Here is a 27,398-nt window from a genome sequence, read left to right on the forward strand (position 1 = left end):
TGTAGCAAGGACTAGCAGACGCCCAATCAACAGCTGGGGACATACAGAACAGAGCCAGGCCCCAGAGTTCAACAGGATCAGTGTTTGTTTAAGGGTGGGCTACTCGACTAACTCAGGCACCGACCGAAAGGAGGTCAGGTACCTGGTTAGTCTACCTTTGGGGGGGGGGAAATGTCTGGGGAGGGGAAGGGGGATGTGACGGACCCCCAGTACTCAGGAAGAGTATGTCCGCTTCTGTATTCTTCCTTCCTCAGGAGATATTGCAAACCGCTGATCTGTAGCTCCCAGTTTCCCCAGTTACTGGACGAGACTCAGTGTAGGCGAAACTAATTCTGCTTTATTAAACAACTGCACAGACTTATATACAGAAAGCGAACAGATGAGACTGTAATCTCATCCCATCCCCCTCCCCAGACATTCTGTCTGCCCCACACGATAGGGGTCCATCTGCAAAAATAGCTCCAGACAGCCATAGCAGGAGCCTGGACAAAATGTCATTGACTCTGTTTGATTCAAAAAGCAATGATTGAATGTCTTCCATAACAATATGCCAACTTCTTTTATGTTCCCAGCTTATTGAGAAATATGTAACAATGCACCTTAACTGTAAAAAGAGATGCATGGTATCTCAATTTCATGATGACTTCATAATTTTTACTTTACTTACCTGTACTACAGTTTGTTTGTAAAAAAAAACTAATAAAAATATAATTAATAAAAAAAAAATCACATAAACTTAAACCCTCAGATGAACACCGTCAAAAAAATAAAATAAAAAACGGTGTCAAAAAAGCAAAAAGTGCAATACCAAGCAATCAAAAAGTCATACACACCCCACAATCATACCAATCAAACCGTCATCTCATTTAGCAAAATAATTTGACCGTACCTAAGAAAATCGCCCAAAATAAATGTATGGAGACAATAAAACATGATTTTTTTTAATTCAAAAATGCTGTTATTGTGTAATACTTAAATAAATAAAAAGTATACATATTAGGCATCGCCGTGTCCATAAGAACCTGTATAAAAATATCACATGACCTAACCCCTCAGTTGAACACTGTAAAAAAAAAAGTGTGTCAAAAATGCCATTTTTTGTCACCTTGCATCACAAAAAGTGTAATATCAAGCGATCAAAAAGTCATACGCACCCTAAAATAGTACCAATCAAACCGTCATCTCATACCGAAAAAAATGAGCCCCTACATAAGACAGTCGCCCAAAAAAGAAAAATAAATATGGCTTTCAAAATATGGAGACACTAAAAAATCTTTTTTTCAAAAATGCTATATTATGTAAAATTGAAACGAAAAAAGTAGTTATATTTGTTATTGACGCGTCCGTAACAACCTGCTCTATAAAAATACCACATGATCTAACCTGTCAGATGACCATTGTAAATAACAAAAAATAAAAACTTTGCCAAAACTGCTATTTTTTTGTTTATTTGCCTCACAAAAAGTGTAATATAGAGTAACCAAAAATCATATGTACCCTAAAATAGTACCAATAAAACTGCCAGCTTGTCCTGTAGTTTCCAAAATGGGGTCTTTTTTTGGAGTTTCTACTCTAGGGGTGCATCACGGGGTCTTCAAATGTGACATGGCAACTTAAAATTATGCCAGTGAACTTTTCCCTTCAAAAACCATATGGCATTCCTTTCCTTCTGTGCCTTGCCGTGTGCCCGTACAGCTGTTTACAACAACATATGGGGTGTTTCTGTAAACTACAGAATCAGGGCCATAAATATTGAGTTTTGCTTAGCTGTTAACCTTTGCTTTGTTACTGGGAAAAAATTGATTAAAGTGGAAAATATGCCCAAAAAGTGAAATTCTGAAATTTCATCGTCTGACTTCAGACCTGAACTGGTCTTAAAAAAGTGGATTTTGGAAAAAAAATGGCCTTCTTACCTTCCAAAAAAAGAAAATTTAATTTGCAAAATAATCCAAACGTGAACATATGGGAAATATAAAGTAATAACTATTTTAGAAGGTATCAATATCTGTTTTAAAAGCAGAGAAATAAAAATTTAGGAAATTGCTAAGTTTTCCAAATTTTGGGTAAATTTGGTATTTTTTTATTAATAAAAATGAAATATTTTGACTCAAATTTACCACTGTCATGAAGTACAATATTCAACGAGAAAACAATCTCAGAATGGCCTGGATAAGTAAAAGCGTTTTAAAGGTATTACCACATAAAATGACACATGTCAGATTTTCTAAAAATGGCCTGGTTCTTAAGGTGAAAAATGGCAGGGTCCTTAAGGGGTTAAAGTCTTTTGTTATTTTCACACACTTGAGGGTTTCAACCGTTTCAGTATCTTAACATCTAATCACTCAATAAGTCATGCCAAAAAGATAATGTTGTACAGACATAAGGCTACACTCCCATGCAGAGGCTTATAACTGAAGATCAAAAGATTTGATGTATTCTCAGCATTTATAATGCCAGCTGTAGAGGAGACAGGAACTACAAGACCATCTCTTCAAAAGTAGCAGGTAAGAAAAATCTTCTAACTCTAAAGTAAAGGCACTTTGTATGAACACACAACCATCATGACAAGCTGATGGCTAAAGGTAGCACTAAACATTGCATTTTGAGAGAATCCATATAATGTACTTGGAATCCATCAACAATCCAGTATCTACTGGGACAGAAGAACACCTTCCACCAAAGGAACTGAATTCTAACAGGTTGAATTTTAGGAGGGCCATTCCTCATTGCCCTAGTAATGAGCTACACGAACACTAATGTTTATGATTGAGCATTCTCAATAGACTTTTTGACCGAGAGCTTGTAGAGATATGTAATTCACACTGCACGCCTAGACTCTCCCTCTCTCTCTCTCTGGAAAGTTTCTACCTAAATAGATCTGGATTTGGATTCTACTAAATCAGAATTCTTTCAAAATTTGCTCATCCTTAGGCTTGACCCATGTATAATGACAAAAACTATTCACTATAACATAGTAACATAGCAAGGTTTAAAAATGTTCATCTATCTCAATTGCCCAGCGCCCTTAGGGTCCATTCACACATCCGTGTGTGTTTTGCAGATCCACGGATATGCAAAACACGGACACCGGCAGTGCGTTCCACATTTTGCGGACCGCACATAGCCGGCACTTAATAGAAAATGCCTATTCTTGTTGGCAAATACGGACAAGAATAGGACATGTTCTATTTTTTTCGGGATCGGAATTGCAGACGCGGAAATAAATGGGTCTGCAATTCCGTTCCGCAAAATGCAGAACAGAATTGCGGATGTGTGAATGGACCCTTATCCTGTAAGGGACCCCTGCTTCAGTGCTGCTGAACATCAGGGGTGTAGACCGTTGAATAGCTGGAACTCGGCAGTGTTACTAACTCCCGTAGTATTTTTGCTCTGGGATTAGGAGTCCCTGCTCTGGCTGGGTCCATATATGGAGTCAGTGCTATGAACATGAAGGGGGTATCCCAAAGCATTATCGGTATACACAACCTGTGTCTTATTTAGCTTCCATCTTTGAAATAGTTCTGCCAGGATTTGAACTCACAACCATCTACATTAAAGGCAAGAACATTAACCACTGGGCTACAGAGCTCAGTGTTAAAATGTTGCAGCAGAACCTCATAGTTGTTTCTCAAGTATTAAGTCTTCATATACAGCAGAAGTATCATTTTATATTTTTAAGTAATTGTAAAAAGAAATGTATGGCACAAAATAAATATGTAATTACAAAAAATATATATATATAAAATTATACTTCTGATATATATATATAAATGCATAATACATCGGAAACTACTACTGAGGTTTTGAGCCATAATATATTTTCAGCAGTTTAACATGGAGCGCTATAGCTCAGTGGTTAAGGTTCTTTCCTTTAACAGCCTCCGGACCGCCTAACACAGATGTGCGGTCCGGAGACGGCAGCGCTGCGCACAGTCACGCATATATGCGTCATCTCGCGAGACGCGAGATTTCCTGTGAATGCGCGCACACAGGCGCGCGCGCTCACAGGAACGGAAGGTAAGCGAGTGGATCTCCAGCCTGCCAGCGGCGATCGCTCGCTGGCAGGCTGGAGATGTGATTTTTTAACCCCTAACAGGTATATTAGACGCTGTTTTGATAACAGCATCTAATATACCTGCTACCTGGTCCTCTGGTGGTCCCTTTTGTTTGGATCGACCACCAGAGGACACAGGTAGCTCAGTAAAGTACCACAAAACACCACTACACTACACCCCCCCTGTCACTTATTAACCCCTTATGAACCACTGATCACCCCTGATCACCCCATATAGACTCCCTGATCACCCCCCTGTCATTGATCACCCCCCTGTCATTGATCACCCCCCTGTAAGGCTCCATTCAGAGGTCCGTATGATTTTTACGGATCCACTGATACATGGATCGGATCCGCAAAACACATGCGGACGTCTGAATGGAGCCTTACAGGGGGGTGATCAATGACAGAGGGGTGATCACCCATATAGACTCCCTGATCACCTCCGTCATTGATCACCCCCCTGTAAGGCTCCATTCAGACGTCCGTATGATTTTTACGGATCCACTGATACATGGATCGGATCCGCAAAACACATGCGGACGTCTGAATGGAGCCTTACAGGGGGGTGATCAATGACAGGGGGGTGATCACCCATATACACTCCCTGATCACCTCCGTCATTGATCACCCCCCTGTAAGGCTCCATTCAGACGTCCGCATGTGTTTTGCGGATCCGATCCATGTATCCGTGGATCCGTAAAAAATCATATGGACGTCTGAATGGAGCCTTACAGGTGGGTGATCAATGACAGGGGGGTGATCACCCCATATAGACTCCCTGATCACCCCCCTGTCATTGATCACCCCCTGTAAGGCTCCATTCAGACATTTTTTTGGGCACAAGTTAGCGGAAATTTTTTGTTTGTTTTTGTTTTTTCTTACTAAGTCTCATATTCCACTAACTTGTGTCAAAAAATAAAATCTCACATGAATTCACCATACCCCTCACGGAATCCAAATATCTTGGTCAAATGCCAACTTTGTATAAAAAAATTTGAAAAGTTGTCTTTTGCCAAGATATTTTTCTCACCCAGCATGGGTATATGTAAAATGACACCCCAAAACACATTCCCCAACTTCTCCTGAGTACGGCGATACCAGATGTGTGTCACTTTTTTGCAGCCTAGGTGGGCAAAGGGGCACATATTCCAAAGTGCACCTTTCGGATTTCACAGGCCCTTTTTTACACATTTTGATTGCAAAGTACTTCTCACACATTTGGGCCCCTAAATTGCCAGGGCAGTATAACTACCCCACAAGTGACCCCATTTTGGAAAGAAGACACCCCAAGGTATTCCGTGAGGGGCATGGCGAGTTCCTAGAATTTTTTATTTTTTGTCGCAAGTTAGTGGAATATGAGACTTTGTAAGAAAAATAAAAAATAAAAAAAATCATCATTTTCCGCTAACTTGTGACAAAAAATAAAAAGTTCGATGAACTCACTATGCCCATCAGCGAATATCTTAGGGTGTCTACTTTCCAAAATGGGGTAATTTGTGGAGTTTTCTACTGTCTGGGCAATGTAGAACCTCAGGAATCATGACAGGTGCTCAGAAAGTCAGAGCTGCTTCAAAAAGCGGAAATTCACATTTTTGTACCTTAGTTTGTAAACGCTATAACTTTTACCCAAACCATTTTTTTTTTGCCCAAACATTTTTTTTTAATCAAAGACATGTAGAAAAATCAATTTAGCGAAAAATTTATATATGGATGTCGTTTTTTTTGCAAAATTTTACAGCTGAAAGTGAAAAATGTCATTTTTTTGCAAAAAAAATCGTTAAATTTCGATTAATAACAAAAAAAGTAAAAATGTCAGCAGCAATAAAATACCACCAAATGAAAGCTCTATTAGTGAGAAGAAAAGGAGGTAAAATTCATTTGGGTGGTAAGTTGCATGACCGAGCGATAAACGGTGAAAGTAGTGTAGTGCAGAAGTGTAAAAAGTGGCCTGGTCATTAAGGGGGTTTCAGCTAGCGGGGCTGAAGTGGTTAAAGAGGTTGTCCAGTCCCAAAATCAAAATTCTTTTTATGTGCTCCTAACACCCCTCACCATGCATACATAGGCCCCCAATACCTGTTTTTCATGTCTGAGCTTTCCTTCCCCCCTGGAAGACATCACATTATCCTGGCAGATCTGTTTACTTTCTCCCCTTCTTGTTTTGTTGAATACATAACTTTATTGATACACAAGCCTGGCTGCACTGCACAGTGATAAGTCACAGGCTGGCCACGCCCCCACTCTGCTCTGTCTGCAGAAGCCACACCCACTACAACTCCTGTGTCCATGTTACTACACCCAGACAGGAATCTACTTCTTACCCAGTGTCTAAATCCCATCACTGACCGTCCACAGGCTCTGCCCTCACATGTGTATCTAATCCTATCCTGTGTGATACAGCCTGCTGAGCTGTGTATCTAATCCCATCACTGACCATCCACAGGCTCTGCCCTCACATGTGTATCTAATCCTATCCTGTGTGATACAGCCTGCTGAGCTGTGTATCTAATCCCATCACTGACCATCCACAGGCTCTGCCCTCACATGTGTATCTAATCCTATCCTGTGTGATACAGCCTGCTGAGCTGTGTATCTAATCCCATCACTGACCATCCACAGGCTCTGCCCTCACATGTGTATCTAATCCTATCCTGTGTGATACAGCCTGCTGAGCTGTGTATCTAATCCCATCACTGACCATCCACAGGCTCTGCCCTCACATGTGTATCTAATCCTATCCTGTGTGATACAGCCTGCTGAGCTGTGTATCTAATCCCATCACTGACCATCCACAGGCTCTGCCCTCACATGTGTATCTAATCCTATCCTGTGTGATACAGCCTGCTGAGCTGTGTATCTAATCCCATCACTGACCGTCCACAGGCTCTGCCCTCACATGTGTATCTAATCCTATCCTGTGTGATACAGCCTGCTGAGCTGTGTATCTAATCCCATCACTGACCGTCCACAGGCTCTGCCCTCACATGTGTATCTAATCCTATCCTGTGTGATACAGCCTGCTGAGCTGTGTATCTAATCCCATCACTGACCGTCCACAGGCTCTGCCCTCACATGTGTATCTAATCCTATCCTGTGTGATACAGCCTGCTGAGCTGTGTATCTAATCCCATCACTGACCATCTGCAGGCTCTTTCCTCACTATCTCCAGAGTGTGAAGAACAGCTTGAATCAGCAAGCGCATCCAAACACATCTGTATCTAATCCTAACATGTACCTGTATGTGTGCCTGATACAGAGCCTGTTGTGTGCTATACTTCCAGCTGAAGTGTGTATCTAATCCCATCTTCAATGATACAGCCTGCTGAGCTGTGTATCTAATCCCATCTTCAATGATACAGCCTGCTGAGCTGTGTATCTAAATCCTTAAGCCCACTACCGTATCTATTTTGCGGTCAGCGAGACGCAGATCCACTAAATAAGGATACTGTCCGTGTGCGACCCGTTTGTTTTTTTTGGAGTCCCATTGATTTCTATGGATTTCAGGTCGGCATTATGAGGACCAGAATAAGACATGTTTTTTTTTGCAGAACTGACATACGGAAGCAGAAAACACATGGACCTCATCAGTGTGCTCTCCACATCCGTATATCAGTACAGCAAATGACAGAACATGTCTTATTCTGGTCCTCATAATGCAGATTTCAAACCCATAGAAATCATTGGCTCTGAAAAAAAATGCACATCTCACACGGGCAGTATCCTTATTTAGGCTACTTTCACACTAGCGTTCGCCGGTTTCCGCTCGTGAGCTCCGTTTGAAGGGGCTCACGAGCGGACCCGAACGCAGCCGTCCAGCCCTGATGCAGTCTGAATGGAGCGGATCCGCTCAGACTGCATCAGTCTGGCGGCGTTCAGCCTCCGCTCCGCTCGCCTCCGCACGGACAGGCGGACAGCTGAACGCTGCTTGCAGCGTTCGGGTGTCCGCCTGGCCGTGCGGAGGCGTGCGGATCCGTGCGGATCCGTCCAGACTTACAATGTAAGTCAATGGGGACGGATCCGTTTGAAGATGCCACAATGTGGCTCAATCTTCAAGCGGATCCGTCCCCCATTGACTTTACATTGAAAGTCTGGACGGATCCGTCCGAGGCTATTTTCACACTTAGCTTTTTTTTTGCCATTTTAATGCAGACGGATCCGTTCTGAACGGAGCCTCCGTCTGCATTATTATGAGCGGATCCGTTCAGAACGGATCCGCCCGAACGCTAGTGTGAAAGTAGCCTTAGCAGATCGGCTACTTGGAGAAAGCAGAACGCATACGGTCCTGGGCATGAGGCCTGATCCTATCTTTTTTGGTCCTGACTGCTGAAGGGTTTATCCTGGTCCATCATGTGTGATACACGTGAGATAAGACCATGATCAGCCTGGGAAACACGGTCCACGTGTCGCCGCATCTCCCAGGCCGACCGCACTCTCCTGACGGAACTGATGATATGACAGTAATGTATGATACAGCCAGTCTCCTATCTGTTAAAATTCATGATATTAGAGAGGGCTCACCAGCTGCTCAAGAGTGGTATGGGTGCTCCTGCGAGAGGATTCACCCAATCCTCTGAAACGATTGAAAAAAAGGAATAAAGTAGTAGGGCACACCACCACTTGATACCACACAGAGAATTAGTATATCAAATGTTTATTCCTGATCGTTGTAACATATAATATTATTAAACACACTAAAATACTTGAAATTATTACTATAAAATCCTTAAAACATATATCATCCAATAGTGAATTTAAATGAAATATTATAAGAAGCAGTCTCTCTTGAGGGTTAATTAACCCAAACAATGTCTCTGGCAGGGGTAAAGAGATTAATCGGATGAGATTGTTTAGAGGATAGTCACTTGAGTCTTGTGTGGTTTTAATTACCACTTGCCAGAATCGTAACAGTGCCGCTGTAATATCGCTGCCTATTTACAGACATGAACCGGAATGATTTTACTCACTGTTTCAGGTGATACCGATTTTGTTTTCTCACTCGTGGCGTCCCACGTATAGTGAAGATCTTTGTAGGCTGCGGTGCGATGCGATTTAACTTGCTGCGGTGAATGGTGAGCAAACTTTCGGGATCCTCGGTGGTCGTATGTCGCTGTGCTGTTCTGGAGATCACCTGGTAACAGATATCTTCAGTGCGGTTTGGTTCAAGTCCGTAAGATTAGTTTACACCAGGGAAAATGATCTCAACAAAGGGCAGCAGGTATCCAGCTTTTCTTTGTATCCAGCTTTTCTTTGTATCCAGCTTTTCTTTGTAACAAAGCTGAAATATCACCGATCCCTTTCTTGAAGCGCTTTATATCCTCAGGTCCTGTGCTTTTGTCTCATGGGATTAATTACCATACGCGTTTCGGAGTGAACTACAACTCCTTCTTTAGTGGTTGCTTCAGCACTCCGAAACGCGTATGGTAATTAATCCCATGAGACAAAAGCACAGGACCTGAGGATATAAAGCGCTTCAAGAAAGGGATCGGTGATATTTCGCTTTGTTCATAGTGCCCCAGTGACATCCAGTGCCCTCATGTGCCATAAACAGTTCTGCCATTGCCCCCATTGCCATCCACAGTGCCCCCTAATGTGCTAGTCAATCCCCCCAGTGAGATCCACAACATAGCTGATCGCTATGCTGTCACTCCTCCACAGCGCTTACATCGCGCTGTGCAGGAGTCAGTACAGGCTTCACATAGAAGCCTGTACACTGCAGAGAGCGGCCGGCAATCCTGCGCATGTGCACTAGCATTCTGCATAGTGCGCTTGTGAGTGAGGATGGCCGGAGCTTTCTTTTGCAGGAGGTGGTGACGTCATTCATGAAGATCAGATTCAGCTTTATTCGCCAAACACGACACAGTCGATCGTGCTCGGAATTGGGTTTGGCACAGGTACAGGCATAGTACTAGGGGGGAAGGAAGGTTCTGCGATGGGCACAGAAGGGGCGAGGGATTATGAGCGGGTGATGGGACTTGGTGAGTTCAGCAGTCTGACGGCTGTTAGGAAGAAAGTATTCAGCCTCCTCGATGTCCTGGCAGGGATGGCCTGATACCTGCGGCCGGACTTTAGACGTCTGAAGAGATGATGGCCCGGATGGGAGTGGTCATTGGATATTTTCAGAGCCCTGGAGCGCAGTCTGTCAGGGAAGATAGAGTCAAGAGGTGGTAGTGGCAGTCGGGTAGTTCTCTCCGCCGAGCTGATGACCCGTCTCTTGCTCAAGAAAGGAGGTGAAGACAGGAAGAGAGAGACTTTTCTGGTCTTCCAGAAACTCACTGAAAGACCAGAAAGCCCGACAGGAGCAGTCACGTGACAAGGTGGTAGATATTGGAACGGGCTGCGCTGTGGAAGGTAAGTACCAGACCAACATTCTTCCCTCCACAGGTTAGTATTATGCCCCAATTTTAGGATTAGCCTGGAGAACGCCTTTAATGTAGATGGTTGTAAGTTTGAATCCTGGCAGAAACACTCTAAAAATAGAGGCTAAATAAGACTTAAATATACTGGGTATCCACAACAGGGAAAAAATTTATTTTATTGAAAAAAATGGAGCAAAACATAAAATGTTATCAAATAACACCTGTGTTAATCCACGCCAACCTTTTTAACTTCGCCAGTATTTTTTGTTGGGTAAGGTGGCCACCCTAACAGAACACCCGCTCAGGATTCTATAGGCCTGCTCACTGCAGCCAGCCTCCGTCAGTGCTATAAACCTCAGGATTCTATAGGCCTGCTCACTGCAGCCAGCCCAGCCTCCGTTAGTGCTATAAACCTCAGGATTCACTTAGGAAAAAAGAAATGTTTGTTTTCATTGCTATATTCTGATCCCAATAACTTTTTACACTTATGTCAACAGAGATGTGCGGGGGCTCATTTTTTGCAAGATGACAATAACATTTGGGGGTGTGCGTGACTTGATCAATTTATATTCAATTTTCTTGGGAGATAAAGTGATGAAAAAAGCGTTGAACATTTATTTTTAATATTGGGGAAAGGTGCAGTGGTTAGAATTTTCATTTTTTTTACATTTTCAAACCTTTTTTTACTTTTTTTTTTTTACTTTTTGTTAGGTCCCCAAGTGAACCACAACTTGCAATCATCAGATTGCATTTTATACAGAATATTGAAAATTGCTCCATTATTCTGTATAGAAATTATTATATCACAGTTCAGTGCTGCCATCTAGGAACTGAGATATATAAATAACTAGCAGAAGGACCCGGCTTTGCACAGGTAAATTTCATCTATTTCATTTCATGTCTCCGTGTGTCATTAAAAGATATCAACAGTATCCCCCATAACAATGACCTCTACAGTACCCGCCTCTTTAACAATGACCTCCACAGTGCCTGCCACTTTAACAGTGACCTTCACAGTGCCCGCCCTTTTAACTGTGACCTCCACAGTGCCCGCCCCTTTAACAATGACTGCATCTTTAACAGTGACCTACACAGTGCCTGCCCCTTTAACAGTGACCGCCCCTTTAACATTGACCTCCATAGTGTCCACCCATTTAACAGTGACCTCCACAGTGTTTGCCACTTTAACAGTGACCTCCACAGTGCCCGCCCCTTTAACAGTGACCTCCACAGTGCCTGCCCCTTTAACACTGCCCGCCCCTTTAACAGTGACATTCACAGTTCCCACCCCTTTAACATTGACCACCCCTTTAGAAGTGACCTTCATAGTGGCTATCCCTTTAACAGTGACCACCCCTTTAATTGTGACCGTCCCTTTAACTGTGACTTATTGACTGATAAGGGACATGTGACCGTGTGTACAGTCTATTTATGGCTATGTTGTTATGAAAACCTGAATAAATTAAATATGAACTTGTATTGACTGACACACCTCATATGACTGAATATTTAAGGACCTTCAAACTGCTAAAACCTGTGATCAGTTGTTATGGAAACCTGGAGTAGGACCTGTGAGCTTCTATTGGCTAATAAGGGACATGTGACCGTGTAACTGGCAGTTCGGATTTAAGTGAAAGGCTTGCTGGCTTCTATTGGTTAATGCAGGTCATTTTTGGGGAATATCTCAGGAACGGTAAGTCCTAGAGAGCTGAGACCCAGTCTAAAACCTTCCCGGACACCTGATATACCTGTGTGCCAAATTTGGTGAAGATCGGTGCTGTCATTTGGTCGCGCATAAAGAACATCCAGACAGACAGACAGAAACTCATTTTTATATTATATAAGAGACTAGCCGAAGGACCTGGCTTCGCACGGGTATATTCCATCTATTTCACTTCATGTTTCTGTGTGTCGTAAAAAGATATCAACAGTATTCCCCATAACAGTGACCTCTACAGTACCTGCCCCTTTAACAATAACCTTCACAGTGTCCGCACCTTTAACATTGACCTCCACAGTGCCCTCCCCTTTAACATTGACCTCCACAGTGGTGGCCCTTTTAATATTGAACTCCACATTGCACGCCCAATGATCTCCACAGTCCCCACCCCTTTAACAGTAATTGCATCTTTAACAGTGTCCTGCACAGTGCCTGCCCCTTTAACAGTGACCTCCACAGTGCCTGCCCCTTTAAAAGTGACTTCCATAGTGGCTGCCTCTTTAACAGTGACCTCCACAGTGTCCGCCCCTTTAACAGTGACTTCCACAGTACCCTTCCCTTTAACAGTGACTTCCACAGTGCCCTCCCCTTTAACAATTGCCTCCACAGTGCCCGCCCCTTTAACATTGACCACCCCTTTAACAGTGACCTTCATAATGGCCACCCCTTTAACAGTGCTATCCACAGTGCCTGTCCCTTTAACAGTGACTTCCACAGTGCCCGCCCCTTTAACAGAGACCTCTACTGTGCCCGACCCTTTAACATCGACCTTCACAGTGCCCGGCCCTTTAACAGTGACCGCCCCTTTAACAGTGACCTCCACAGTGCCCGCCCCTTTACTAGTGACCTCCACAGTGCCCGCCTCTTTAACAGTGACCTCCACAATGCCCGCCCCTTTAACAGTGACCACCCCTTTAACATTGACCTCCACAGTTCCCGCCCCTTTAACTATGACCTCCACAGTGCCCGCCCCTTTAACAGTGAACTCCACAGCGACCGTCCGTTTATAAATGGCCCCTGCCCCCCATGCATGTAGCAGTGTAGTTGGTCCGTCATATGACTGAATATTTAAGGACCTGCGAACTGCTAAAACCTGTGATCAGTTGTTATGGCAACCTGGAGTAGGACCTGCAAGCTTCTATTGGCTGATAAGGGACATGTGACCGTGTAAATGGCAGTTCGGATATAAGTGAAAGGCTTGCTGGCTTCTTTTGGCTAATGCAGGTCATTTTCTGGGAATATCTCAGGAACGGTAAGTCCTTTGGTGAAGATCGGTCCAGTCATTTGGTCACGCATAAAAAACGTCCATACAGACAGACGTCTAGACAGACAGACACTCATTTTTATATAGATAAGAGATAAAGACTGGAAGCCTAGTACAGGCTGGAGCTCATTTTTAGAACAGGGTGCTTTTCCTGATCTCCGCCGGGGGAAGCACGCCTGAACAGGAAGCCTGCACTTCTGGTTTTTAACACTCTCAGATCCCGTGGTGATATTTGACTACAACATCTGAGTGGTTAAATATCCAGGTCAGCATTACTGCAGATTGTGGACATTGGCCTCGGGTGCCTGCTGTATGAAACAGTAGGCACCTGGTTGCTATGGCACCCGTTCCACTCCAGAGCAGCCACCAACTTTAAAAACCTGATATGCGCCGTACATTTATGGTGGATGTCGGAAAGGGGTTAATGGTCACATGAACATGAACAGAGCTTTCATTTTGCACGGACACTGGAGCACGTAGAGCTACTTTGAGAGAGAGGGGTTGTGTATGCCTGCAAGCAGCTGGTTGAGGGAGGGTATAGAGGTGTGCAGTACAGTCCCGGGGGTACATGCTGTAGCTTTTCGTGAGGGAAAGGAACTCATTGCTGTTAGGGGAGGTGACATCTGGCATATTCTGGGGCCATGAGGGTGCAGATCTGTGTGAGGAGCTTTATGGGTTGTAAATCTGTGAGGGAGGGCTGGAATCGACAGAATGTAACTTTGTTGTTAGTACATTATTATAAAATTTGGAGCCCCTCTTTTGATTTTGCCCAGGGCCAAATTTTTCTAAAACCGGCCCTGGTTATCAGACAGTGGTGATCCAGAGCAAGGCAAAAAGGAAACCCTTTATGAGTTGCCAGTTACCTCATATTAGAAGACGAAAGCATTCCTTCCCTCAAACTATGCCTTAAAATAAGTCCCTGTGACTGCTACAATTTAATGACAAATATTCTGTCAATTTTTTTCCTGCTTGTGAGACCATTGAAAAGAGCTAATGTTCAATTCCCCTGCAGCGCCACTACTGGAGAAAGGAGGCACTGATGTTCCGGGTCCTCCAGAGATAGAGATGCTCTTTGTGAAAACCTTGCATTAATGTAACTGGACCTGCTGAAACCTGAATTGTTTTAGCTCTGGTTTGTATGTACAGTATGACAACTCAATGTAATATCAAAATAAGTCATATATCTATAAAATCCATTAAAAATTATTTCCCATCGATCAGTTTGTACATGTTGGCCTCAAATGAAGTTTTCACGTGTGTTTAGAAGGACTCAACAACCTGTGGCTCTCTAGATTTTTAAGATAAAAATTCCCAGCAGAACATTTTATATCTCACACCTTATACCTCATTATGTACATAGACTCATCTTCATCATTACATGCCCATTAGCTAATATTGCCCAGAGTGTAAACAGATATTTGACCATTCTGGTATGGTTTTCTTACAGCTATGCTGAGACCCACGAGTACTTGAGATTCTACTATGTGGACCCCCTGTGCTCCTTATCTTTTCTCACCCACTTTCCACCCAGGGGTGCACGACCAATGAGGCCAGGTGAGGCGATCGCTTTAGGCAGCACCAGGTAGGAGCAAGAGGGGGGCAGCGGAAGGGCCATGGGCAATGAGCGCTATCATTGTGACAAAGAGGTTAGGTTAAAAAAATTGGCATTGGGGGGGCACCGTTTCAGTTTTCGCCTCAGGCAGCATAAAGGCTAGGTGAACCTCTGTTTTCACCTCCCTTTACGATAGTTATGAAGAATTACAACTACTTGTTTGTATGTATGAGACATACCGATTCATAGGCAATGTTTATAAACGTGACTGTGTAAGAGACATGCGTTTTTCTCTAATTGTCTTTATTTAGGATACAACTGTGGACACAATTTATGTTTTACCTGGTTTTATCATTTGCTGATCTCCTCTATAATGATGATTATCCATGATTACGTACAATGTTGTATGGTATGTCTGTACTTGTTAATTTCTTTTATAAAATGCAACAAAAAGAATTTTGAAAAAGTAAAAAAAAAAAAATCCCATCAGCACATCTATATTAGTGGTGAACGAGCAGGCTCGGAGCATCGCAGTGTTTGGCCGAATACGGTGTATGCTCGAGCACAATGAAAATCAAAGGGAGACCCGAGCATTAAACCAGGCACCCCCTGCTCTGAAAAGGGTGGCCGGTTCATAGAAAAAGATTAAAAATTGATGGAAACACCACCGAAAAGGTTTGAAAACAGCATGGGGAGGATGTCTGAATGCATCTTGGATTCCCATTACCTATGACATACAATAGACAACCACACAAAGGCTATATGCCAAAAGTTGGGTATGTGTGAGCCAACAATCTATCCATGAGACAGATACAGTCAGCACACCTTACAATAGCAGCCTTGTGCACTATGAGACATTCAAAACCAGCTCTTATCTGACTGAGATCCAGTAAGCCTCAAAGTTGCTTCATAACTGTTGGATGGCTTGGGTGGACCTGCACACCTAGATCATTATCATTAGGGTGAGAAAAAGTTTTCTGATTGTCCTAGCATAATATTCAATAACCTTTCTATACAGTTTTGTTATGTAAACTCATTTGCATGATCACGGGCATATGCACATTAGCTGAATCTGCTTGTTTTTCAGCTGAAACACTATTTGTATGGAAAATTTGTGATTAGAATATTCGCAATCAACGCTACTCATGAACAGCACCATCTATTGGATTCATAGTCTTGTCATAAGACTATGAAACCAATAGATGGGGCTGTTCATGACTCATCTATTAGTTTGATAGTCTTTTTTTATATACATTTTATTAGGTTTTGACATAATTTGCACATTTACACTCAAAGGTACATATTGGATCAAATTACAGGTCATATTCCTTTTTTACAGATGTGCAGTGAAAACAAAGATAAAACATATATAAAGAATGCAATAATCCTTCTCCTAAACATTTCCCTAACCCTCCCCCCTTCTATACAGGTGATGTGGTTTAAAGTTTTCTTTTTATTATAGGTATTCCTGGAGTGTAAAGTGTCTCATTTCGGAGTTTATGTGGATTTATTGTTGTGTAGTCTCATGGTAGTGCGTCTTTATATAAAGATTGATAATGCTTTTTATGTTATTGGTTTCATAGTCTTATGACAAGACTATGAATCCAATAGATGGCGCTATTCATGAGTAATGTAGATCGTAAATATTGTAATTGCAAATTTTTATCGCAAATTTTCTGTGCAAATGGGTTTTCAGCTGAAAAGTCAGATTCTGCACATTTGCATGTCTTTCCCATATGCCCATGTTTATGCAAATGAGCTTACATGACAAAACTGTATAGAAAGGTTATTAAATATTATGTTAGGACAATTTGAAAACTTTTTGCCACCTTAATAATAATGATCTAGGTGCGCATGTCCACCCAAGCCATCCAACAGATATGAAATAGCTTTGAGGTTTACTGGCTCTCAGTCAGATGAGAGCTGATTTTGACTGTCTCATAGTGCACAAGGCTGCCATTGTAAGGTATGCTGACTGTATTTGTCTCATGGATGGATTGTTGGCTTGCACATACTCAGCTTTTGGCATATAGCTTTTGTGTGGTTGTCTATTGAATGTCATAGGTAATAGGAGACCAAGATGCATACAGATGTCCTCCCTATGCTGTTTCCAAACCATTTTGCTGGGGTTTCCATCAATTTCTAACTTTTTCTGTGAACCAGACACCCTCTTCTCTTCAGAGCAGGGGGTGCGGGTTTAATACTTGAGTTCTCACATTGAATTCCATTGTGCTCGGTAGAGCACCCAAGCACTTTGGTGCTTGATCAACACTAGTCTATATGTAATCCTGAAACTGAATTATTATTTTTTTTTAGGATTTTCCAGTGTAGGCATTGACTCTGGGTGGACGAGAAAAGCCAATATGGAGCTGAGTAATGACACTATACGAAACATGACTGCGGATTATGGGTAATATTCTTATTATTTATCATAAATTAAATCAACCTTTTCGGAGTAATGTGGAATCATGTGAATAACTCTTAATGTCATCTTAGTGGGGAATATTTGTCTATTTTCTGTCCCAAATCTTTTTTTTTCTATATAGTAAGTGACCATGGTTTTATAGCTGCATACAGAAAATTATAAAAAAAAACAATGCAAAGTGGAAAAGTGGAAAAGTGGTGAGAACCTGACATAGAACAAAAACCCAGAGATGTTATCCAGTACTGGTAATGCTGTATGGGGCCTTAGGCACTATTACATTTTGGGGCCCAAAGGTATCACTTTTGATTTTCATAAAACTCTTGGCCCCAGCAAAGAGAATCCTTTGCAGAAAGCCAGAGAAGGCTCTTTGATGGGCAGCAGCGGAGCAGTTCCTTTGTAAACCACGCTGCTTGGCACCGAGGTTTGGTGATGAGCGGCAGGGGCTATATTCAAATTCGTGATATTTCACAAATATTTTGTAGAATATTCATCATATATTTGTGAATTCAAGAATTCGAGATTATTTTATTGAATTTGTAACACAAAATACAGGCGTGGGTCACGCTAAATTTTTCAAGCTGATAGAGGTTTCAAGAGTTTCTCCTGAGACTGGAGAAAATGGTTGGCACAGCAGAACATTACAATAGCTTTATAAGCAGATAGAGTTAAGTCCTCCAATATATTCACAATTGCGCTATTCGGCAGTGATTAGAATATTCTTTTGCACTATGAGCAACTTCACATTTTAGCAGGTCTGACTACAGATTACTGATTACTGAGTATTGTTGTGAACCTGACATTGCTTCCTTCTCATTGGCCCACAAGCAAGAAGCAGAGAGGAATCATGTGTTCAGATTGAAAAAAAAAAAGCCAAATATTCGATATAACGAATATAAAGCACTATATTTTAAATATTCACAAATTCTCGAAGTGGCGATTTTCGCGATAAAAATTCGATATTCGAATATTCACTCTCAACAACACTGCTGTGGTTTATGCAGGCTCCTTCCATGTTCAGACTTGTGAGATCAGCTGCTTTGTTTGGGCCCCTTAAAGAAACAAAACAGGTATCAGACAGTAGAAATAGTACGTTGTCCAGCTCACCCAATTTCATCCTGTGATTCAGTGCGCGGAGCAGACCCAAGCCAGTCCAGACATCATAACGTGTAGAAAAATGGAGGCTCCAGCACTCGTGGTAAAGTTTTGTCAATCCCGGTCTTTATTGCACCAAATTGTATATACAAGTACAGTGGCACCCCTCTTCACTCTCCCAGATTAACGCGTTTTGAACTGTTCAGTTCTTAGTCATAATCCCAATTATGACTAAGAACTGAACAGTTCGAAACGCGTTAATCTGGGAGAGTGAAGAGGGGTGCCACTGTACTTGTATATACAATTTGGTGCAATAAAGACCGGGATTGACAAACTTTACAACGAGTGCTGGAGCCTCCATTTTTCTACAGGTATCAGACAGCTCTCCTGATGGCGATTCCTGGTTGAGTGGATATAGCCAGTAAGGGCCCATTTACATGGACAGATTATTGGGGCAATTATCAGAAATTAATGTACATAGGAACACTCATTCCCCATAACCAGGGGTGCACCACCAATGAGGCTAGGTGAGGCGATCACCTCAGACAGCACCAGGTAGGGGCAACAGGGGCCATGGGCAATGAGCGCTTTCATTGAGGCAAAGGAGTTAGGTTAATAAATTGACATTGGGGGGCACCATTTGAGTTTTCACCTCAGGCAGCAGAAAGGCTAGGTGCATCTCTGCCCATAACTACCCAAAACAATGGGTGTTGCTTCATTTGTGAGGCACATGAAATCATTATTTGCAGGCAGTTAATCCATCTGAATAAACAGGGATGAGCTTCTAACAATTACTCTGTAGTGATATGATGAGGATGATTGCCCAAGCTAGCAATGATTTGGAATGAACAGTTAGTTCCATATTTTTGCCCTTCATACCGGCCCTTGTAAATGAACCCTAAACCTTGGCTTACTTGTCCAGATGTCTCCTTATCAGCATTCTCAGCAGCTCCACAAACTGCCCTTCCCAGTATAAGCATAGGGCAGTGATAATGAGACGTTAGTGGTTCACTTCTAGACAGCATGGACATTCTTTCTGCTTGTCAAGCAGTCCATCTGAGTCCATGTATGGTGTCATTGTGTCAGGAATGTGTCTCTTTTGGAATAACTACTCGGTTGCTAAATTTTAGATATTTCTATAGGTAGAGCTAAAACAAATTGTGACATAACATATTTTTTTAAAAATAATATCTTTTTACATGTTGGAACCTAATGAAGGGACATAAACGTATAGAAATATGTATATGTGTCTGAAAAATGTGCATTCTTTATTTCAGTTAAAGGGGTAGTCCTACAATGACCATGATCACCTATTCACAGGATAGGTGATAATTGGTTGATGGCCCTGGGGCCCCACCACTGGGACCCCTACAGATCCCCATAATAATGTTCTAGAGCCTCCTGTTCTCCTGCACAACCACAATGAAGAGAAATTAAATGTAGCAGTGGCCAAGAATGTGTCCTGCCAGTACATTTAGAGTTATTGGCACTGACAAAACTGCCAAGTGCATCACTCGGCTGGTTCCATCAAGAACAGGGTGCTCTCATAATCAGTGGGTGCACCTGTGGTCCCCAACGATCAGACATTTTTCATCTATTGTGTGGATTAGTGAGAAATGGTTATTGTGGGACAACCCTTTTCTGTAACCTCGGCCGCACTCTGTAATCTGCTTTTATGTAAATGACCCCCTTGATTTAGCTCCAAGGCAAAATATCTGGATGTAATTAGTTAAATATGCATCTCTTCCTTACCTTTCTATACATTTGTCCATACTGTGTGCTGCAATGTTATTCAGGAGCAGTGATGAGCGGCAGGGGCAATATTCAAATTTGCGATATTTTGCGAATATTTGGGTGAATATTCGGCATATATATGCGAATTTGAGAATTCGTGATCTCCAGTCATTATTTTATTGATTGCAAAAATCGGCAAGCGGAAAATTTGCAATAAAAATTTGCGATGCGAAAATTCACAATCAACACTACTCTTAAAGTCAAAGATATTGCAGCCTTCTCATTGGACCACAAGCAAGAAGCAGTGAGGGATCATGGGTACTGATGAAAAAATCTAGAATATTCGCAAATTACGAAGATATAGCACTACATTCTAGATAATCGCTAATTCTTGAAGTGCAATAAAAATTGAGATTAGAATATTCGTGATCAACACTATTCAGGAGTGAGGATTATGCAGTAGACAAAACTTACAGGTTTTTCTTAAGATTGGGCAGGGAAAGTACCACAGAAGCAGGACTCAGAGGCTTTTTTATGACTTGGTGGGCAGTATCAGACTAGGATAAGTAGTGCACAAGGTTAGCGTGGCCTAAAGACTTTTTGTGTGAGTGAGTAGGGGGTTCAGGACTCACAAGCTTTCTTTATGAGAGGGCAGGAGAAGCAGGACTCACAGGCTTTCTCTATGAGTGGGCATAAAAGCAGGACTCACAGGCTTTCTCTATGAGTAGGCAGGAGAAGCAGGACCCACAGGCTTTCACTATGAGTAGGCAGGAGAAGCAGGACCCCCAGGCTTTCTCTATGAGTGGGCAGAGACAGGAGGACTTGCAGTGTTAATCTATGAATGGGTTTAGAAAGCAGGTATCACACGCTTTCACTATGAGTAGGAATGAGAAGCAGGACTCACAGGCTTTTTCTATGAGTGGTCAGAGACAGGAGGATTTACAGGCGTTCTCTATGAGTGGTCAGAGACGGAAGGATTCACAGGCTTTCTCTATGAGTGGTCAGAGACAGAAGGATTCACAGGCTTTCTCTATGAGTGGTCAGAGACAGAAGGACTCACAGGCTTTCTCTATGAGTGGTCAGAGACAGGAGGATTCAAAGGCTTTCTGTATAAATGGGCTTAGAAAGCAGAACTTACAGGCTTTCTCTATGAGTGGTCAGATAAAGCAGGACTCACAGGCTTTTTCTATGAGTGGTCAGAGACAGGAGGACTCACATGCTTTCTCTACAAATGGGCTTAGAAAGCAGGACTCATAAGCTTTCTCTATGAGAGGGCAGGAGAAGCAGGACTCACAGGCTTTCTCTATGAGTAGGCAGGAGAAGCAGGACCCACAGGCTTTCACTATGAGTAGGCAGGAGAAGCAGGACCCCCAGGCTTTCTCTATGAGTGGGCAGAGACAGGAGGACTTGCAGTGTTAATCTATGAATGGGTTTAGAAAGCAGGTATCACACGCTTTCACTATGAGTAGGAATGAGAAGCAGGACTCACAGGCTTTTTCTATGAGTGGTCAGAGACAGGAGGATTTACAGGTTTTCTCTATGAGTGGTCAGAGACAGAAGGATTCACAGGCTTTCTCTATGAGTGGTCAGAGACAGAAGGATTCACAGGCTTTCTCTATGAGTGGTCAGAGACAGAAGGACTCACAGGCTTTCTCTATGAGTGGTCAGAGACAGGAGGATTCAAAGGCTTTCTGTATAAATGGGCTTAGAAAGCAGAACTTACAGGCTTTCTCTATGAGTGGTCAGATAAAGCAGGACTCACAGGCTTTTTCTATGAGTGGTCAGAGACAGGAGGACTCACATGCTTTCTCTACAAATGGGCTTAGAAAGCAGGACTCATAAGCTTTCTCTATGAGAGGGCAGGAGAAGCAGGACTCACAGGCTTTCTCTATGAGTAGGCAGGAGAAGCAGGACCCACAGGCTTTCACTATGAGTAGGCAGGAGAAGCAGGACCCCCAGGCTTTCTCTATGAGTGGGCAGAGACAGGAGGACTTGCAGTGTTAATCTATGAATGGGTTTAGAAAGCAGGTATCACACGCTTTCACTATGAGTAGGAATGAGAAGCAGGACTCACAGGCTTTTTCTATGAGTGGTCAGAGACAGGAGGATTTACAGGTTTTCTCTATGAGTGGTCAGAGACAGAAGGATTCACAGGCTTTCTCTATGAGTGGTCAGAGACAGAAGGATTCACAGGCTTTCTCTATGAGTGGTCAGAGACAGAAGGACTCACAGGCTTTCTCTATGAGTGGTCAGAGACAGGAGGATTCAAAGGCTTTCTGTATAAATGGGCTTAGAAAGCAGAACTTACAGGCTTTCTCTATGAGTGGTCAGATAAAGCGGGACTCACAGGCTTTCTCTATGAGTGGGCAGAGACAGGAGGACTTGCAGTGTTAATCTATGAATGGGTTTAGAAAGCAGGTATCACACGCTTTCACTATGAGTAGGAATGAGAAGCAGGACTCACAGGCTTTTTCTATGAGTGGTCAGAGACAGGAGGATTTACAGGCTTTCTCTATGAGTGGTCAGAGACAGAAGGATTCACAGGCTTTCTCTATGAGTGGTCAGAGACAGAAGGATTCACAGGCTTTCTCTATGAGTGGTCAGAGACAGAAGGACTCACAGGCTTTCTCTATGAGTGGTCAGAGACAGGAGGATTCAAAGGCTTTCTGTATAAATGGGCTTAGAAAGCAGAACTTACAGGCTTTCTCTATGAGTGGTCAGATAAAGCGGGACTCACAGGCTTTTTCTATGAGTGGTCAGAGACAGGAGGATTTACAGGCTTTCTCTATGAGTGTGTATTGGATGGAACCGGCACTCAAACAGTCGGAATGCACGTGGGATTGTTTTAAACATATAAAACTTTTATTAAATAATATACTGTTTGTGCACTTCTTAAATAAAATATAAAAGCATTAAGATCATGTGCTGATGCACGCGTTCAATTCAAAGCCTTCAGTAATCAAAGAAGGAGTCGCTACTGTGTTGCCCTGTAGGTTCGCTATACCATATGTCGCTGCATCCGTATCCCACCTGTTTAGTGGGACTAATGAATCACAGTCATCTATGGCAGAGCGACCTATTTGTAGGGCTACTTGTGTGGCTCCTTATGAGTTGACAATTAACGCAAATGGCTGTGTGAGATGTCACTGCAGCAGGTATACAATATAGCCTTCAAGTATTAATTCGCACTATATAATGCACCAGTCCTCTGATATGGTTCTCTCAAGAGTCTGAGTGTATCACCTAAGCAAAATTAGCAGTCCGGTGAAATTTTTAAAGTCCCGCCTGTGTTGGTGTTATCACCGAGGTATGGCGTAGCTCCACTTATATTTCTCTCAGTTGTGTATTTTACTCACTGCGTCCCGTATAGGCGCGCTGTATACGTCCCGTAGTCGGTTACTGCCGTGGCGTCCCACGCTTCCTCCTTTCTCCGATGTGTTCGTATTACTTCCGGCTTTGCCGGGGTCTCGCCTTTGGTCTCGCGAGAGTCTTGTATCGGGTAGTTGTCTCGTAAGTCCCAATACGGTGCTTCGTATGTGTGAGTTAAGTGGAGCTCTTTCCTGTCTCTGTTAAGATTATCAATTATCGATCCTTCAGTACATGGCCATGCACAGTCTCACTGTGTGCCGGTTCCATCCAATACATAGTCATACAGCACAGAATTAGGGGTGTGTCTTCCTGAACCTGTGCACCAACTGTGACAATTCAGAGTGAGCCATCTGCTTATTACCTACTGTTTCTCTATGAGTGGTCAGAGACAGAAGGATTCACAGGCTTTCTCTATGAGTGGTCAGAGACAGAAGGATTCACAGGCTTTCTCTATGAGTGGTCAGAGACAGAAGGATTCACAGGCTTTCTCTATGAGTGGTCAGAGACAGAAGGATTCACAGGTTTTCTCTATGAGTGGTCAGAGACAGAAGGATTCACAGGGTTTATCTATGAGTGGTCAGAGAAAGCAGGACTCACAGGCTTTCTCTATGAGTGGTCAGAGACAGAAGGATTCACAGGGTTTATCTATGAGTGTGCATTAAAACAGGACTCACAGGCTTTCACTATGAGTGGGCAGAGACAGGAAGACTCACAGGGTTTATCTATGAATGGGTTTAGAAAGCAGGTATGACAGGCTTTCACTATGAGTAGGAAGGAAAGGCAGGACCCACAGGCTTTCTCTATGAGTGGGCAGAGACAGGAGGACTCACAGGCTTTCTCTATGAGTGGTCAGAGACAGAAGGATTCACAGTCTTTCTCTATGAGTGGGCAGAGACAGGAGGATTCACAGTCTTTCTCTATGAGTGGGCAGAGACAGGAGGACTCACAGGCTTTCTCTATGAGTGGTCAGAGAAAGCAGATCTCACAGACTTTGTAAATTCACAGTAGTATTAATACATTTTGTGTAGGTATATTGTAAACTGTATTTCACTGAAATAATTAACCTACTTAAAACTTAACTTTTATATTAGATATTTGCTCAAATAAGATCCACAATTAAATAAATGTTGTAGATGACTGCAATTAGTTATCTGGAAAATAAACATGCATTAAAGGTACTTGGCACCACATTCACCATATATTAATGTATTTTAAGCGATGAATTTGTTGTAACCACTCACGGTTAGATGTACAGTTACTTTGGGCTGATTTGGTAGGTCTGGGTCTTGATCAGATGGATATGTTTGCTGAGGAGTCCTTTTCGATCCGATGACCTCAGTTGTAGAATCGTCTGCTGCAGAAAGGATCCAAAAGATTTTAGCAGAATTTTCTTTTTCCCTTTTTCCAAATGTAGATAAGGGAAGGGGGATTAGAGATGTATCCCTAGTGGTTCTATGAAGCCCTGCCTGAAAGCGAAGAGCTCTCCTGCCTATATGCGGAAGAATCACCCCCTAGAGAGCGACCCCACTTATTGGTGGCTGACCCTAGATATAACTTGCCCTATAAAGATAACTCCCAGTTCATGTATTCCAGATATTTTGTCTATTAAGGGTCCCGACGCGTTTTCTCTGTAAGTATGTGTTGACAGATTCATCAGGGGATAAAAAGATGAAGATGCAGCTTAATAGCTGTTAACTAGATAGCTCCTGCTGATACTCCAACTGGTGATGTGCGCTCACAGACTTTGTCTATAAATGAGCAGAGGAGGTAGGACTCACAGGCTTTCTCTATGATTGGGTAGGGGAATCAGGACTCATAGGCTTTCTCTATGATTGGGTAGGGGAAGCAGGACTCGCAGGGTTTTTGTATCAGTAGTTTGGGGAAGCAGGACTCATAGGCTTTCTCTATGATTTGGTACGGGAAGCAGGACTACCAGGGTTTTTGTATCAGTAGTTTGGGGAAGCAGGATGCTAAATCAAACCATGAAATCTTTATATCCTTGATCTCAACCTCTCCTACCTTGCTCTCAGATAACCTCTCCTAACAGTTTAACTTTAATAGATTTTTTTCTGTGCATACTATAAAATGGCTGACCCCAAAAAAAAAAGAAAAAACTTTTAAAGACATAGTAATGACTCAGAATTTCATGTTTCTTTACATCAACTAATGGGTATTTTTAAGAAATCATATAATAGCTGAATTTTAACATTATACTTGTTTATCTACTATATTGCAGGAATTTGAGCTTCAGTGACCTATGGGATTCAATCTCCAACCTCAAAGTATTAGATGACACCGTAGATCCCACATATATTTCCTATACTATATTAGAACACATACCCACCATGTGCATCATATGGTACAGCATCACTTTAATTTTGGGGGTCATCGGAAATGCTTTGGTCATCTGGATTGCCGGCTCCAGGACAAGGACTGTCAATGCCGTGTGGTTTCTCAACTTGGCCATCGCAGATTTCATCACATGCGTCTCTCTTCCTTTACGTATTTCAGAGTGGGCTTTGTACTTGGACATTACCTTTGATCATTTCTTGTGTAAGACTGGTATTACTATTTTGTTCATAAATATGTTATGTAGTGTGTATTTTCTAACCGTCATCAGCATGGATCGATGTGTCTGCGTTTTATGGCCAGTATGGACTAAAGCTCACAGGACTCCTCGTTTGGCCACCATCATTTCCTTACTTATTTGGCTGTTGACTCTTATTTTAAGCGTCCCTTATGTCGTATTTAACCATGCTTTCGTTTATGTTACTGAGTGTTTTCCGAAATATGCTGATTTGTATCAAACTCACACATTGAAGAAAAGAGATGCCATGTTCATCACCAAAAATATTTGCATGTTCGCTGTTCCCTTTTCCATTATTCTTCTCTCATACTCAACACTTTTTTTCCAGCTGAGAAAAATGAGAAGATCCAGTAAGTTGCAAAGGCCTTTTCAAGTCATCACCACTGTCATCATAAGTTTCTTCATCTGCTGGTTTCCATATAACACATGGCCATTAGTAAAAATCAGTTTTAGATACTGGAAAACAGATATGGTCATCACAGAAGTCACTGTCTGCCTGGCTTACTTTAGTAGTTGCATCAACCCCATTCTTTACATTTTATTTTCCCAAGATTTCCAAAAACACTTTGTAAAGTCCATACCGACCATGTTGGAGAAACTTTTTAATGAAAGGTCAGATATTGACTGTGGAGTCAATACAGCTATCACCATGTCTAAAACCGTAAACCATGTTTCTTCAATCTTATGAATGATGTTGGAAGAATAAATTTTTGTACATTTAAAAAAAATTGGATAAAAATTGATTAGCTTTTGTTATGATGCAGTATTTGGAGTCAGCATGATTGTTCCCCTGAGGCTGACAAGGATGCTAATTTCTTAGACTAATTTTCTTCTCAATCATTATACAGTAGTATGAGGACTGTGATGACCTTAAAGGGGTTGTCTCACTTCAGCAAGTGGCATTTATCATGTAGGGAAAGTTGATACAAGGCACTTACTAATATATTGTGATTCTCCATATTGCTTCCTTTGCTGGCTGGATTAATTTTTCCATCACATTATACACTTCCCATTCCCATGGCTATGACTATAGATGAGCAAATTTCTAAAAAATTAAATTCGGTTGGTTCACAGAATTTTCCAAATAGATTTGATTTAATCCGAATTTATTTGTGGCAAATTGCGTAAAAAAAAACGGCTATTTCCTGGCTGCACAGAGCCTGTATAGTGATGTAGAACACTGTGCCTTGCAGTAACACACATAGGGAATCTGCTGTGGTAGTGAAATAATACTGTGAGTCCGTA

The 27,398-nt window shown here is 42.3% G+C and overlaps 1 protein-coding gene across 1 annotated transcript in view; it reads left to right on the top strand.

Annotated features, from left to right (window-relative positions):
• Positions 1-2,435: 2,435 nt before the first annotated feature.
• Positions 2,436-27,398, top strand: part of LOC122922796 (C3a anaphylatoxin chemotactic receptor-like) — a 29,004-nt gene continuing 4,041 nt past the window's right edge. The window contains exons 1-3 of the mRNA XM_044273527.1: positions 2,436-2,504; positions 17,263-17,356; positions 25,803-26,119. Coding sequence (XP_044129462.1) covers positions 17,310-17,356; positions 25,803-26,119 — 364 coding nt within the window. The 5' untranslated portion in view covers positions 2,436-2,504; positions 17,263-17,309. The remainder of the gene's footprint in view (positions 2,505-17,262; positions 17,357-25,802; positions 26,120-27,398) is intronic.

The sequence above is a fragment of the Bufo gargarizans genome, unplaced genomic scaffold (genome assembly GCF_014858855.1).
Source record: "Bufo gargarizans isolate SCDJY-AF-19 unplaced genomic scaffold, ASM1485885v1 fragScaff_scaffold_716_pilon, whole genome shotgun sequence".
In the NCBI taxonomy this organism is placed as follows: Eukaryota; Metazoa; Chordata; class Amphibia; order Anura; family Bufonidae; genus Bufo; species Bufo gargarizans.